The 14,056-nt window shown below is 41.0% G+C and overlaps 1 protein-coding gene across 1 annotated transcript in view; it reads left to right on the top strand.

Annotated features, from left to right (window-relative positions):
- The first annotated feature begins 1,724 nt into the window (after nt 1-1,724).
- ESRRB (estrogen related receptor beta) overlaps nt 1,725-14,056 on the top strand; it is a 153,556-nt gene continuing 141,224 nt past the window's right edge. Inside the window, exon 1 of the mRNA XM_043987574.1 lies at nt 1,725-1,819. Coding sequence (XP_043843509.1) covers nt 1,770-1,819 — 50 coding nt within the window. The 5' untranslated portion in view covers nt 1,725-1,769. The remainder of the gene's footprint in view (nt 1,820-14,056) is intronic.

The following is a 14,056-nucleotide window of genomic DNA, read 5'->3' as shown; positions in this document are numbered from 1 at the left end:
AACCAAGTACTGTAGATATTTTTAAAAAGAAAAATCTGGGATTGCTGCTTGGTCTGGTGCACTGAGCAGATATCTCCATCCATCTTCCTCCGTGATGCCTCCTAAGTCTCTCACTTCAGAGAGTCCCACAAGTTCTGAGAACATTCGTATACATGAAAAATCTCAATTCCATTTCCCAGTATGTATTAACTTACATTTATCCAAGTCAAACATCATCTGCCACCATGCTGCCCAAACCCCCACCTCTTCCCTATATGATTAGCCCCTCCTGGGGTTTCTCACAATTCTCACTGCTTTTATTTCTGACGGGCTATACTGCTGCCTGCCGTTACATTCCATTTAGACATTATTTTGATGATAAAATTATGTCTTTCCCCTACTGGCTCATTGTCTTCTGTAGACTATAGGAGAATAAGGTGGTGGTCTCTCCTGAGATTTTCTTCTTCTCTCTCTTTAAATAATTCTTTACCTTATTTGACTCATTTAAATTATTAAATTGATTATTATCCCTTTGGCTGGCAAAACTCAAAAGATGAAAACAGAAGAAAAGACAGAAAAAAGATGGTTTGTCTGACAAGTTGTTTCAATAAGATGTCACTGTATAATTGTACATTGTATGGTCTGTGAAGGGCTCTGTCTAGAAGTGTGAGATGTGTCTGATGATAGATTATTATTATTTTTTTTTTACAGATTTTAAGGTATATGTTGGAAGGAGTGTCCCTGGGTATACACCTTCCAGTGAGTTGGGACATATGGGTTATTTTAATTGGCCACCATACTTTGCTTACTTTAGCAGGTAGGCATGTATTGCCACAAATCTGAAAGTTGTATATTCATAAATTATCTGGGTAAAGAAATAATGATGCAAGTCTGGAGAGCTTTTTTCATAGTAAGGGAATGTTAATATCCCAGTTGTTCAAGGAAGTTTTAAAGCCAATTCAGTGACAATATTGCTAAGGAATCTACTTCTTTTCACAGCACTCACACTTCACACTTTGGTACACGTAAGCAGAGTATAAGTCTATGAATCCCTAAGTATTGGTAATTCTCTTCTTTTAGGTAGAAGGTAGAAAAGACTAACTATCATGGACATGGGAGAGATGTGGCTCTCACTCAGTTCTATATAACAAAATGGTCCATAGCTTTGCTTGGTGTGAATGCCCAAGGAAAAAGGGATGAGGGGTCTTAATCAAATCACCCTATCTCCCCTAGCCCCAGGTAGTCCTGGATTTGCCCAACCAGTCTGACATGTTTTCATTAACTGTGAGACTGAAAGCCCTCTGGCTATGTAATCCATGTTCTCCTCTTCTGATGGTATTAGACCATGTGTGGGTATTTTATTCCATTGAAGTCTCACTTGCTTCCCCCCCTCCCCCCACCCCAGTTCTGTTCTGTCACTTTAAGTCCAGCCCCCGAGAGGTAGCCAATAGGAGCAATACCATATTCATCAGTCTCTCAGTCTTAAAGCTACAGTGGGGTTAGTGGGATCTAAATCTCTTGTGCCCGAGTCTCCTCAGCTGTCTCCCTTCCCCTTTGCCAACCTCAGTGTGTCTGGATGAGCGTGAGCGTTTGGATGTGCATATGTCTTTCTCTCCCCACCCCCATCCCCCCTTTCTCTTTCTCTCACACTGTCTCTTTCTCTCTCTTCTTTCTCCCTTCTATTGTCCCCCTGCCTGGATTCCGGACCTTTTCTTTACCCTTCACTCTGTTTTCCGTGTGATTCTTTTTGTCGCCTTTCTCTACCAACTGGGAATGCTAAAACTGGACTGATGGACATGTCAGAACTTTGCATCTCGGACCCCCTCAGCTACCACAACCAGTAGGTGCCCTGCTTGTCTGTCTATGTCTGTGTCTCTGTTCTCAGTTTTGCAATCTTTCTACTAGGCATTAAAAACAAATAAAGTGATGGGGATGTTGCTGAACGCAGGCGGGGACCTGAAAAGTGGCAGGTGTTTTACTCTCAGTAGGAGGAAGGCTGTCATACTTTTGGGGTTTTCCTCTGCTAGGATAAATTATCCCGTAACTTTTTTCCCCTTTTCTTATTCACTTAGCTTTTGGGGAGGGCATCTCCTTCATTCATTCTCTCTTCTCCATCCGTTTCTTCTACTTCTTTATTCCATTGTGAAGAAAACATTTGCATTATTATTAGATAGGGATGCGAGAGCCCTGACCGGGGCAGAGAGGGAAGTTTTTAGCCTCGGCTTTCGGACTAAGAGTCCGCTCCTTCCAGGAAGAAGACTCCCGTCCACTCCCTTTACTTTATTTTTTAATTTTTTCTTTTCCTTCATGGGGGAGATTTTGAGGGGGTGAGGGGGAGGAGAGAGGAATGAAGAGAGAGAATTCAACCTCCCGTGGCATAGTTTTGATTCAGCAGGTTTACTCGTGTTTGTTCAGTGGTCCTCACTCGCTGGCAAGCGAGTCTGCCCTTCCTGTGTTCCTTACGGATTATAATATGCTCTGTGCACCAGACTGTGTGCAAAATGAGCCCCCTTCCATGCCATGTTCTCCCCTCCTCTAGGCAGGAAGGCGGGGGCGGCGGGGGGGGGGGGCGGGAATCGTAGACAACTCCCTGAAATCTAGAGTAGAGAAAGACGCAGCTTCTCTCGGGACCCCGGGGGAAAGGGACCGAGGCTAAGCTAGGAGCCGGCATCCCGCCTAGGAGTGGATGGAAGGCAGAGATGCTGAGCCTGGGGCTGGAGCGGGAAGGCAAAGCGGAAGAGAGGTCCCACTCCTCTGAGATCAGGATCGAGTGTGTTGTGCGCTGGCCACATAGGACTTCCTTCAGGAAAGTTGACTGGGAGACTTTCGGGAAAGTTGGGAAGAGAGGGGGAAATTACTTTACACAAGAGCTCAGCGTGATTTCTTTTTCCACCAGCTCCTCATTACTAGGGCTGTACCAGGGCTAAGTTGTTTTCCAGCTTCTTGTGATCTGTGCAAGGCTCTAGGCGATGGGGACCCAGCACATCCGACCTTTAGGACTGCTTCGTTCTTTCCCCCTCTCCCCTTCATTTACTGTGTGCCTCGTGTCCAAGATGCTAAAGAAACCCATGCAGATCTCTCTCACTGTCATATGTCCTCTCAGTCTTCGCCCTTATTGTCTCCTTTATTTCCTCTCGGATTTATCTTCACTTAATTTCCAGAGTTGTTCCTATTCATATCGCACAGCTTTCCCTTGTCCCCAGTCCATTCACTCCGTCCATTAAAAGAAAGGGCATGTGTCTGTATGTATTTGTAAATGTGTGCTCACTGAAGGTCTTTGTGGGGGTTTAAAAGATTAAAATAAAATTCGGAATTGAGGAACGTGGGGGAAAACTTTCTTTTGCTCATCTTTCTTTTTGTCAACAACTCAAGTTAACATTTCTTTCCCTTCCTCATCCTACCCTATTCCCTCCCCCGTTCATCCTCCCTCCCCCACCTCCAACCACAATTGCTACATCAACCCCCTGCCCCTCCCAAGGAACTCTCTGGATTTCAGGGAAGCTTTAGGAAACACATCTAATGTACCCCCACAAGCCCCATAACCATCTCCATGATTCCCACCCAAGAGAAATGATGAATCCACATGGTGATTTTGAGGCAACCTTTTATTTGGAGGTCATGACTAGTGGCAGGCTTCAGTTTTCCTCTTTCAAACAAGTTCCAGTATTTCTCTAGGCACAAGTAATAATACCAGAATCTTAGGGAAAAGGTTGAATTGGATTGAGAAGTGGGGCAAATTACCCTGTGGATGGAAGCTGGCCTCTGGTGGGGTTTCCAAAAGGAATCTCTTTGCATTTAACAAACAAGCAGTAATCTTACTAATTTATGAGGCAGAAAAGGACATTTTGGTTCAAGTATGGATAAGAGAGAGTTTTAATGCTGGTGTCTCCCAAGAATAGAATGGAAGTAAAAGGGAGAAACAAGAAGAAACCTGAATGTGTGTGGACATGATCCTGTGGAAGTATTAATATATCTATATCCATTTTCCCCACATCAGATTACCATGGATGCCAAATATTGGATATCTAAATTATTAAGACTAGATCTCTCTAAAGATGACTTTATTTTAGTTGTGCCTATATGTGTGTGTACACACACATATAGGCACAACTAATATACATATATGTATATATACATAGATTTGTGTGTATACACACACATACTCTCTCTTGGTCTCAGACATGTTAAGCAAGCATAAAAATTCTGTAGAGAAAGTAGACCCTTTTGTATGTACTGATCAGGCAAGCAAGGGAAGATTGTGGATCTAGGGGTTGGCTAATCAGTTGAGTTGCTATAATACCAGGTTTGAGTCTGAACAGACACATAGGCAATGAGGGAAGCCCAAAGAATGAAAAAAAAAGCTGTAAAGGGATCTCTAGTCAGCATCCTTGGGAAGAATCCCAGGAAGCAAATGCCTTCAAAATAAACTGACAAATGTTTGAACTCTCTCATACACAAACACACACATTTGTGTGTATATATGTATATATGTGTGTGTGTATGTATGTATATATATATGTATATATATATATGTATATATGTATGTGTATATATATATATATATACTATTAGTTTTTCTGACTAGTAGAAAGATACCTATCTGCTCAACTCACCGAGGAAATAAGAAACCATCAGGGGTAAAGTTCTGTCATGATAATATACTGCTTTCCTCAAGTCCAAAGCCTATGATTGCAGGAGCTATCAGTACCTTTTAAGCTTGTATATGTTTATGTCTGTGTGTGTGTGTGTGTGTGTGTGTATGCTCATCCACATTCCTCTTATATTGTGTGACTGGCTGTGATTCCAAGTAGGTTCACATTTTCTGTGGTCCAGGTGCTGCGGAGGTCAATGGAGAGAGATCGTGGGGCCACGGTCTAGGCTGGTGTCTGGGGGAAAGTTTTCTTCTTTAGGGTCTTTCCTTTCTCGCTTTCTCTCTGTGACAGGTGAGCCAAACCCTATGGAAGAACCTTCCATTAGAGCAGGAGCGGCCCAATAACAAAGCAGATGATTTGAGTCTTCTGCCTGGCAGGTTGAGTGAATGCATCAATTGTACTGCTAGTGGAATGGGTAGTGACACCACATGCACTCTGTCATGATTGTGTATGTGGATGTGTATACTTGTACTCTGTCCCCATCATAAACAGGATCTTTTTGCATGAGGTTATTTGGTAGCTCTGCATTTTATACAAACCCAAGAGTATGCCACAGCTTAGAGTTCAGGGAGAGAGAGAGAGAAAAAATTTCCATATTTCAGCCTTTAATGTTCTCTTCACTTTCCCAGGTGAGAAGAATTCTTTCCTCCTTTCTCCTTCATTTTCAGCCAAGTCAATAAATGTAGGTGAAACCATTACCATTTCTAATCAATATTTTATATACACATATAATCAGCAGGAACATGAGTGTGCGTGTGTGTGTGTCCATGCTGTGTGCTCAGACACAATTGGGACCGACGGGAAGGCAGCGGCCACAAAAACAGTGACAAATGTGGATGTCCTCTCAACCATCTTATTCTCAGATCCACTATCTCTGCTGTAACCCAAAGCAACAAAGAACAAACTGGACTAAAGGTAAAAAACAAAAACAAAAACAACGTGGCTTCAAAAGTAGAATAAATTGTCACACCATAATTCAAAATCAGTGGCCCAGAGGAAAATTAAAAATACATCAATTTTCAAAGACAGTTTTTTTTTCTTTTTGGCTATTAAATAGATAGTAGATTGCCCTTCCTTTTCTAAGGAATTTCAGGAAAATTCCTGCCCAGTGAAGTCTTGGGAAGGAGAGGGGAAAATATGGGGAAAGACAGGGACAACTAAAATGCTAGCTAAGACTTCTATTCTAAGGAGTTATTTTGGGCCCCGGATGGGATTGGGCAGGGAGGGGTGGTGGTGAGAGTTGAGGATTGTTCTGGGGGCAGAGAATGATAAAAAAGCAGAGACTATTAGGTAAATGTTGAGTTCTCAGGTTGACTGTAAGGCCCTTGCTCAGCTTAGTAAGATACTGACTTTAACTGGAAATCTTCCCTTTAATTCTTTTATTTTCCTGTTGTTCTTTCTTGTTTTTTTTTAAAGAATCCTTTTATCATTAATATGGAAACATGAAAGACTCAATTTATTTAATAAAAAAAGAAAGAAAAGAATAAACCTGCCTACCCCACCAAACAGGAACCTTTTCATTCTATTGATTTGGAGTAATCAATAAATATTCCATTTAGTCAGAGATAGAGGGAGAGGGAGGACTTTCGGGGAAAGTGATGTGAGGAAAGTTGCTTCGATGGAGATTTTCACATCTCAACCACAGCATTACTTAGATGAGCACAAGATTCTTCATCCCTTATCCTAGTCCTTTATCCTGGACCATTCCCTTCTCAGCTGACCCGTCTTAACTTGGGCACTTGACTCATATCCTTGGGAATTTAACATGTCTCAAAGTCATCTTTTAAGGTTTTGTTAACTCATAGGGGAACTTTGCTCCATTCTCCCTTTGGATTTCTTCCTTTGGAATTCTTTGTGGTTATTTCCTTAGCTGGAAAGACCCGAATGACTATAGTTGACAGAAAAAAAATTACATGTGGAGGAAGATGTGAGCATCATATTTAACCTTCTGGATGAATGTCTTTATTTTGGTGACTGTCTTGATGTTAAAAGGAGAAAGAATGGCTAGCTAGGTAAAGGGAGAAGGAGGGAAAACAGCTAAAACTAAAACAAAAACAAAAAACCCAAATATTACTCCTATTTCCCTACCAGCCCAATCCAAATCCTCATGCTGTGTTATAGGATCCAGTCCAAATGATCCACCTCTTCCCTTTCAATTTAAAGGCAGTTCTCAGAGAGACGCTATCAGCTAGTTTCGTGTGTGTGTGTGTGTGTGTGTGTGTGTGTGTGAGTGTGAGTCAGAGGAAGCAGGGAATCTGTTACAGGAATTAGTCATTATTCCACTTACTCTCCCCAGGAAGCCCCTTTCTTGGAATTTGAGGGCACTTTAACTTAATTTTTCAGCAGGGGATCCAAGCTTGCACTTTCATTCCTGAACTACTGTTGAATAGTTCATCTTTCTTTACATTCTTATTTTTTAAAAAATCTAGGGGAAGGAGGCTGTGAGGTGGCACAGAGTAGGGGATAAAGCAAGATCTTTAAATGTATTGGGGGAAAGGTAAGAAGGTAACTGGATTCTGGACAGGTATGAGCCCAGAAGATTTTGCTGAACCTTCCCAATTTGTCTTTTTTTCAACCTTGGAAGGAATGTTTGTTGGACTGAGTTGAATTGAATGGAATTGGTGAGTCCCTATATATCCTTCATGTCTGTTAAGTTTTTCTTTTCTCCCTTCCTGCGTGGAGCCTGTAATGAACCATGCCACACCAGAGTAACCTACACAGTCATGGAAGGTAGTCATGACCCCACAGAGGCTACAGAGAATCCCTTGGTATGATGCGTGTGTGTTGGAGGGAGGGGAGTAATGTGCCTGGAAGCCTGGCACCCTTACCCACCCAGTCCTGTCAGCTCTGGGTGGCCCCCTCCTTGCTCAGTGAATGCAGTGAGTATGTTTGTCATGTTTGTAATTGCAAATGTAATTAGCAGATCAGCTCTGGGGGATTGGAGATGTTCAACTTTCCCTGCACATCAGGATGACCCCTTGTAATGTCTGGGCCAGGACATATTAACCCTATCTGGTCCAGCTTGCTTTTCCCTTTTCCCCTTGATCTGGGTTCAGAGTGTGAACTATTGGCACCTTAAAGCCTCTGCTCTTCCCCACCCCCACTCCTACCCTATGCAATTTAGTAGCAGGGTCAGGTGACCTTTACAAACAAGGTTTCTCAAATGACCGTGACAATCATGATGCCAGCTCAAGAGGCACACTTTCAAAGAGGCAGGTGGAGAATGCTCCCACCCTCTGATAGGATAAAAGAATATGGGCAACAACATATCCTATAGGTCTTGGCTCAAATACTCTATTTCTAAATATGATATAGTCTGATCCTAGAATTCAGGCACTGGTAGAATCTTCCTTCCCACTCAGAGTCCCAACATCCACACCCACTTCCCCTTCCACAGGGCCAAGACTTTAGCAGAAACCTTCTCAGCCAGTTTGTCTCTTCCCAGGATCGCCAACCTTCTCCAGCCACTCAGTGACTGCTCCCAGTCAGAAGGTGCAGTCCTTGTTCTAAAAGGGCCACCACCATCGTTCAGGATAGTTAGAATAGTGCCTCTCCATCCCAGTGGATATTTGCGTGTGTTCACCTCTCTCCCTCACTTTGCAGAGACAACTTGTGAAAAGCAGGGGGCAGGTTGCTATCACGCAACCCTGCCTGTCTAGGCTCTGACTCCCCAGCAGAACCCAATGGTTGGCTGTTCCTTTTCTGAATGGGGATAGAAGGCAAGGGTAGACCAGGCAGAAATGTGGGAAAGCGTGAAGTAGGGACAGAGGAAAGTGACAAGGAGTGGGGAGGCACAGGATTTTGGTTTTTGGTTTTTCTTGTGGAGGGAGAAAGACGGAAGGAGGTGAATCTAAGATACTTTAGTCATCTGACCCAGATTTAAAATCAGATAAGCCACTAGAGCCAGCACCAGTAAAAAGGAAAATATGTGTACTTTATAAGTTATGTTATTTTATTTATATGTATTCCTGAATCCAGAAAGAGCTTTATATACACACATATATGTAAGGATATATATGTATGTATATGCATACATAAACACACATTTATATATCTACACATACATATATGTAAGGATATATATGTGTATATATATATATATACACACATACACATGTGTGTGTTTCTGGGTAATAAAGACTGACTCCATTCATAAGAAAGCCACTCATCTCTTTTTTTTTAAAGGCTTGGCTTTCTTATGCAAATCTCTTATTTAAAACAGCTTCCTATTCTCAGCTTTTTTGGGGGGGAAGGGGGAATGTTAGGATTTAACTGTCTGGAGCATTCTTTGATAAAGCTGCTGTTGTGTTTTAGATTTTTTTTCCTATGATATGAAAGGAAGTGTAGAGACACCTGCCTCGTCCCAGCCTACATTGCCAGAGAGGTGTTCTGTCTTTTTAGGGCATCTTTCGAATTTCCTTGCTTGGATGGGACTGGAATAAGGGGCTAGGGAGGGAGAATGGGAATTTGGGTTCCTTCTTTGGGTTAACAGCTGGCAACAGTCAAAAGAGAATTTGACAATCTCTGTGTCAAGATCCCAACTTTGCTTCCTCACCACGGAAAGAGCCATGATCATTCTATAGCTTTTGGTTGGCAAACTTAATCCTGGATAGGAGAGAATCTTGGTTAATCTGGTCATGGGACTTTCATATTGAGTAGGAGAAAAAAAAAATTATCACTTAAATGCTTCCAATTCAGAATTAGTCTCTACTCTATTTTAAAAACCAAGGAACCACCTAAAAAATTGTTCTTGATAGCAGGAGAAAAAGATATTTCTTTCACCTTTTTCTTCTGCTCCCCCCCCCCCACTCATTATTGTCTTGGAGAATGGAGGTGAGTTTTGTTTGTGGGGGAGGTCGTTGAATTTTTTTCTTCTGTTTATTTCTGAGCACTTTAGAGTATTCTATTCAGCACCGTCACTCACAGTCCCGGTGATTGAACAGTTTCTGGAACAATGTTGCTGGAGAGGGTCATTTTATTTCCCAATGTCATTTTATCTCTAGAGGTCAAAAGACGGTCCCTAAACATCCCCTAACAATATCCCGTTCCCTTCTTCTAGTCTCAGATATGAACATTTGTACAACAGATTTACCTGCTTTAAAGCAGTTGCAGAAGCAAACAATTTCCTGCTCGTTGTTATTTATCTTGAAATTGCATTTAAAATGATAAGCATGTAAGATAATCAATTACAAGCAGTTGTCTCCTTGTAGCTAGGAAAACAAAGCTTTAAAAACCCTCGATGTACCCAAACCTTAGCTTAATTCTTAAAAGAAAAGACTACCTTGAATTAACTGAAGTTGACAAGTTTTCTTTTTGTTCAGAAAATAATCTCAATGGCCTCATTATATTGACTCGTGAGTGCCCTCACCTGCTTTTTGATTTTTTTGATTTTTAATTTTAAAAAAGATACTTGGAAGGGGTTTCTGAGTGTCACGGGATCTTTCACCTGTTCTTGGTTTCTGAAGGACATAGAACAAGGAAATACTGTCTGTCTGAGAGGAAAGGAAATAGGGGAGGGGTGGCTGAGAATTGGAGAGAATAGGTTTTCTTATGAAAGTTTATTCTTCCTTGGTCCTTTTCTTTTGAGAATTTCTCATTTTTACGTGGCTTTTTCTTTTTCTCTTCATTCTAAGTGCCTTCTCTCCACCACTTCGCCCCTTTTTGATTGACTTAAAGAAAGTGTATATGTGTGTATTTGTGTGTCTCTCTTGTGCGCATACAATTTCTAGCACAGCTTGCCAGCCGCCGTGGGTGCTGATTTAAGATGCTGAGCATCAAACAAATCTTGTTGTTGTTGTTTGATCATTTCAGTTCTGTCCGACTCTTCGTGATCCCCCACAAACAACACAAAACCCTAATACCAGTCGAGATGATTATCTCATGCAGTTGTCCTGCCCAGGTACTTTGGTGGAAGGGAAAGGAAGAAAGTAAGACCCTAGTGTTTCTTCATGGGCTTACTGGCCTCTGAATTGCAGGCAATTTCAAAGATTGGTTCAGTTGTGGAGGCTGGGGTACAATGGAACACAGGCTTGGGATGCGGCAGAGAATGACAAAAAGTTCTGAGTTTATTTGAGATTTATTCAAAATGGATTTTTTAAACACCACCATCCTCTTTGCCCACTCCTGGTCTCTCATTTGGGGGTCAGAAGGACAAGGTAGGTTTTGTCTAGATCTGAGCTTCTTAACTTTTTTTGTGTATCTCAGATCCCTTTGGCATTCTGATGATCTCTGTAGAGCCCTTCTCAGAAGGATGTTTTTTAACTGTATAGCACATAGGAGGAAACTAATCATATTGAAATATAATTACACCCATATACATACATGTATATGTGTAATATACACATACATGATATTATGTTGTTACAGGATATAGTTCATGTAAGACACACATGTGATGTATATACATATATGTGTAAGATACATATGTGAGATGTATACACACATATATGTATGCACATATATGTGTGTATATATATACACACATACATACATATATTTATATAAAAGCTCACAGACCCCAGGTGAAGAACCACTGAGCCAGAGGAAGGAGGAAGTCTCACGGATACCTCTGTTTTCCAAAAACAGTCCTTTTTGGTGGTGAAACATAGCCCCACTGCTCAGACATTAAACAGTATTTATCCCTTTCTTTGTAGCATCATTCTTCATCACTTTTCTCATTTGGCATGTTGGCAGTGCATTACTTAAGGAGACAAGATAAGCTGGGGTAGAAAGAATGCTGGTTTGGCAGTCATCATAGTAATAGTATAAAAAGGCTAAGTATTTATTAGTTACTAATTTGCTAAGTTACTAATAAAAACAATAGCTCATGGCTTTTTTTTTCTCCTTCCCAATAAGTCAAACAATTCATGACCAGTTTTCTCATGGCATCCCACCAAAGCCGGTGCTTTGTCTTCAACGTGAGCGTCTTGGTACAAACATAAAGACATAAATTTACATATACATGAATTCTATGTATGCATGTCTGATTTCATCTGTGTGTTAAAATTGTATATTCTCTAGGTGAGAACAAATCCCTATAGGAGAGGGACTCAAGAAGGTGGGTATGTTTTATATAAAAGAATGTGGAGTCTGAGTTGAGGGTTTTTTTTGAACCATTGATGGGCAGGAGGCCGAGTGACATAGCAAGCAGAGTACTGGGCTTGGAGTCAGGAAGACTTGAGTTCATCTCTCAGCTCTGACACTTATAACTCATGACCATGGACAACTCACTTAACTTTTGGGAGGCTCAGGCTTAAGACTTACCTAAGGAACTATAGATGTGTTGACTTTACCTTGATGCAGCCAAAAGAAAAAAAAAAAGTATTGACCTTTGCGTGACCCAGAACTCCACAGCTGGGTTGCCCGAGGGTCCTCCTTGAAGGACCACAGTTGGGCTTCATAAGCCAAAAGCTCACAGGAATACAGGAATATTTTTGGGTTTGTCCATGAGAAATGATAGGGAAAGAATTACTAAAGAGAGAGGCATTTTTCTGCCCTTGGTTTTTTTCTTGACCATTCAATAACCATCTCTGGGCATCACATACGCTGAACTGAAGCTTGTGGAACAAATCCTTAGAGACAACTGCCTGAAGTTGATCAAGAACACCATTTCTCTTTGGACACAGGCCATACCTTGAACGGACCCTTTCTGGGAATTTTAACATTGATGACCAGATTCAGTGAAGCCTTACCTTTGAATAAAAAATACCTTTGTTATTGTTCCCCTTTCTCTCTACCTTTTCATCTATTTACTTTGGAAATATGAGGCAGCATAGTATTTCTGGCATTGACACAACTAGTTGTTGTAAGGCTGGGCTTGTAGTCCAGGAGACCTGAGTTCCTATCCTGTCTCAGACAGGCTGTGTGACCTTGGATAAGTTCCTTAATGTCTCTGAACTTCAGTTTCCTTGTCCATAAAATGGATGTAATAACAGCACCCACCTCCCAGGGTTGTTGTGATGATCAAATGAGTTAAAATCTGTTTTATATGTCTACACTTTACACACCTTGAAGCACTAGCTCTTATCTTGTGTGTATATGCATGTCTCTTTTCCTTCCTCCACCCAGGCCCTTGAGAATTTCATCCATTATGTTTTACAAGGAAAAAAAGAAAAAGCTTGGGTTGCTTCTAATGATTATTAGTTGGCTTAACAATACCGCACCAAAGAAACTAAACCAGAGTTTGGCTAAGCAGCTCTGAAGCTGGAGCTGCGTTTTTTACCTCAATCGGTGAGAAATTTTATAGCTTCAATTCCCCTGTTGGGCCCTGAGTAAAAAATTAATTCATGAATAATAAAAACCAATCAGTCTTGTTGAGTTTAAGAAGGATTAGGAAAAAGGGGTGTTTTTTCTTACAGAGAACATTTGGAATCTGAGTGTCATCTCCTCTGAGCAGTCAGGAATGGTTCAAGCTTGCCTTTATTAGCAGCAGACAGAAAAAGCAAAGCTGGCAAATGAAATGTTTATTATCCCAAGAAGGAGTATTTCGTCTTTGCTTGTAAGGTCAAGTTCCGATGACCCAGGGGCATTTCCCACTCATTTATTTTCTTACAATTCCATACTTCAAACTGGTGATAGGTCATTGAAATAATTTCTCTATGTAAATAATATACAACCCAATTGACCCAGACTCTATTGTTATGAGTAAGCTCATTTCAGAATAGATAGAGTTGTGCTTGGTCCCCGCCCTCATCTCGAAACCCTCCCCCCAACTCTCACTGAGCCTCAAAGCAATAAAATGGACCACCTTTGAAAAGAACAGAAGTCAGGCTTAGAGACATTCCTTTTCTTTACGTTTCTCCTTTGATCACACACTGTCCATGATTTATTATTATTATTATTTTGGCCCACGATGTGTGGGCAAAAGTGCTAAAAATGTACTTTGCTATAAACATCATTGCACAATCAGAGCTTGACCCAGCCCTGTTAGATTGAGAATTGATGAAAATACATTTTGGTAGAAAGGATCTGGAATTCAGATTAGGGCTTTGGTATATTATATGGGCAGTAAAAAAGGAAGATGGGGTGAATTCTTGCAGTGTGTATATATGTGTGTGTGTAAATATGTGTGTGTATATATACACACATATGTATGTATACATATATACACATACTCATTGTACACTTTTATATATAAATATGTACATGTATATAATTCAGCTAGGTGGCACAGTGGGTAGAACACTGGGCTTGGAATCAGACTCATCTTCATAAGTTCAAATCCAGCCTCAGCTATGTGACCCTGGGAAAGTCATTTAACCCTGTTTACCTCAGTTTCCTCATTTGGAAAATGAGCTGAAGAAGGAAATAGCAAACCACTCCAGCATCTGTGACAAGAAAACCCCAAATGGGATCACAAAAAATCAGATATGACTGAAAAAGACTGAACAACAAATGTTCATATATATATATATATATACACACAC

The sequence above is a fragment of the Dromiciops gliroides genome, chromosome 2, assembly GCF_019393635.1.
Source record: "Dromiciops gliroides isolate mDroGli1 chromosome 2, mDroGli1.pri, whole genome shotgun sequence".
NCBI classification, from domain to species: domain Eukaryota; kingdom Metazoa; phylum Chordata; class Mammalia; order Microbiotheria; family Microbiotheriidae; genus Dromiciops; species Dromiciops gliroides.
Note: the sequence above shows the minus strand (reverse complement) of the source record. Positions and strands in the feature narration are given on the sequence as shown.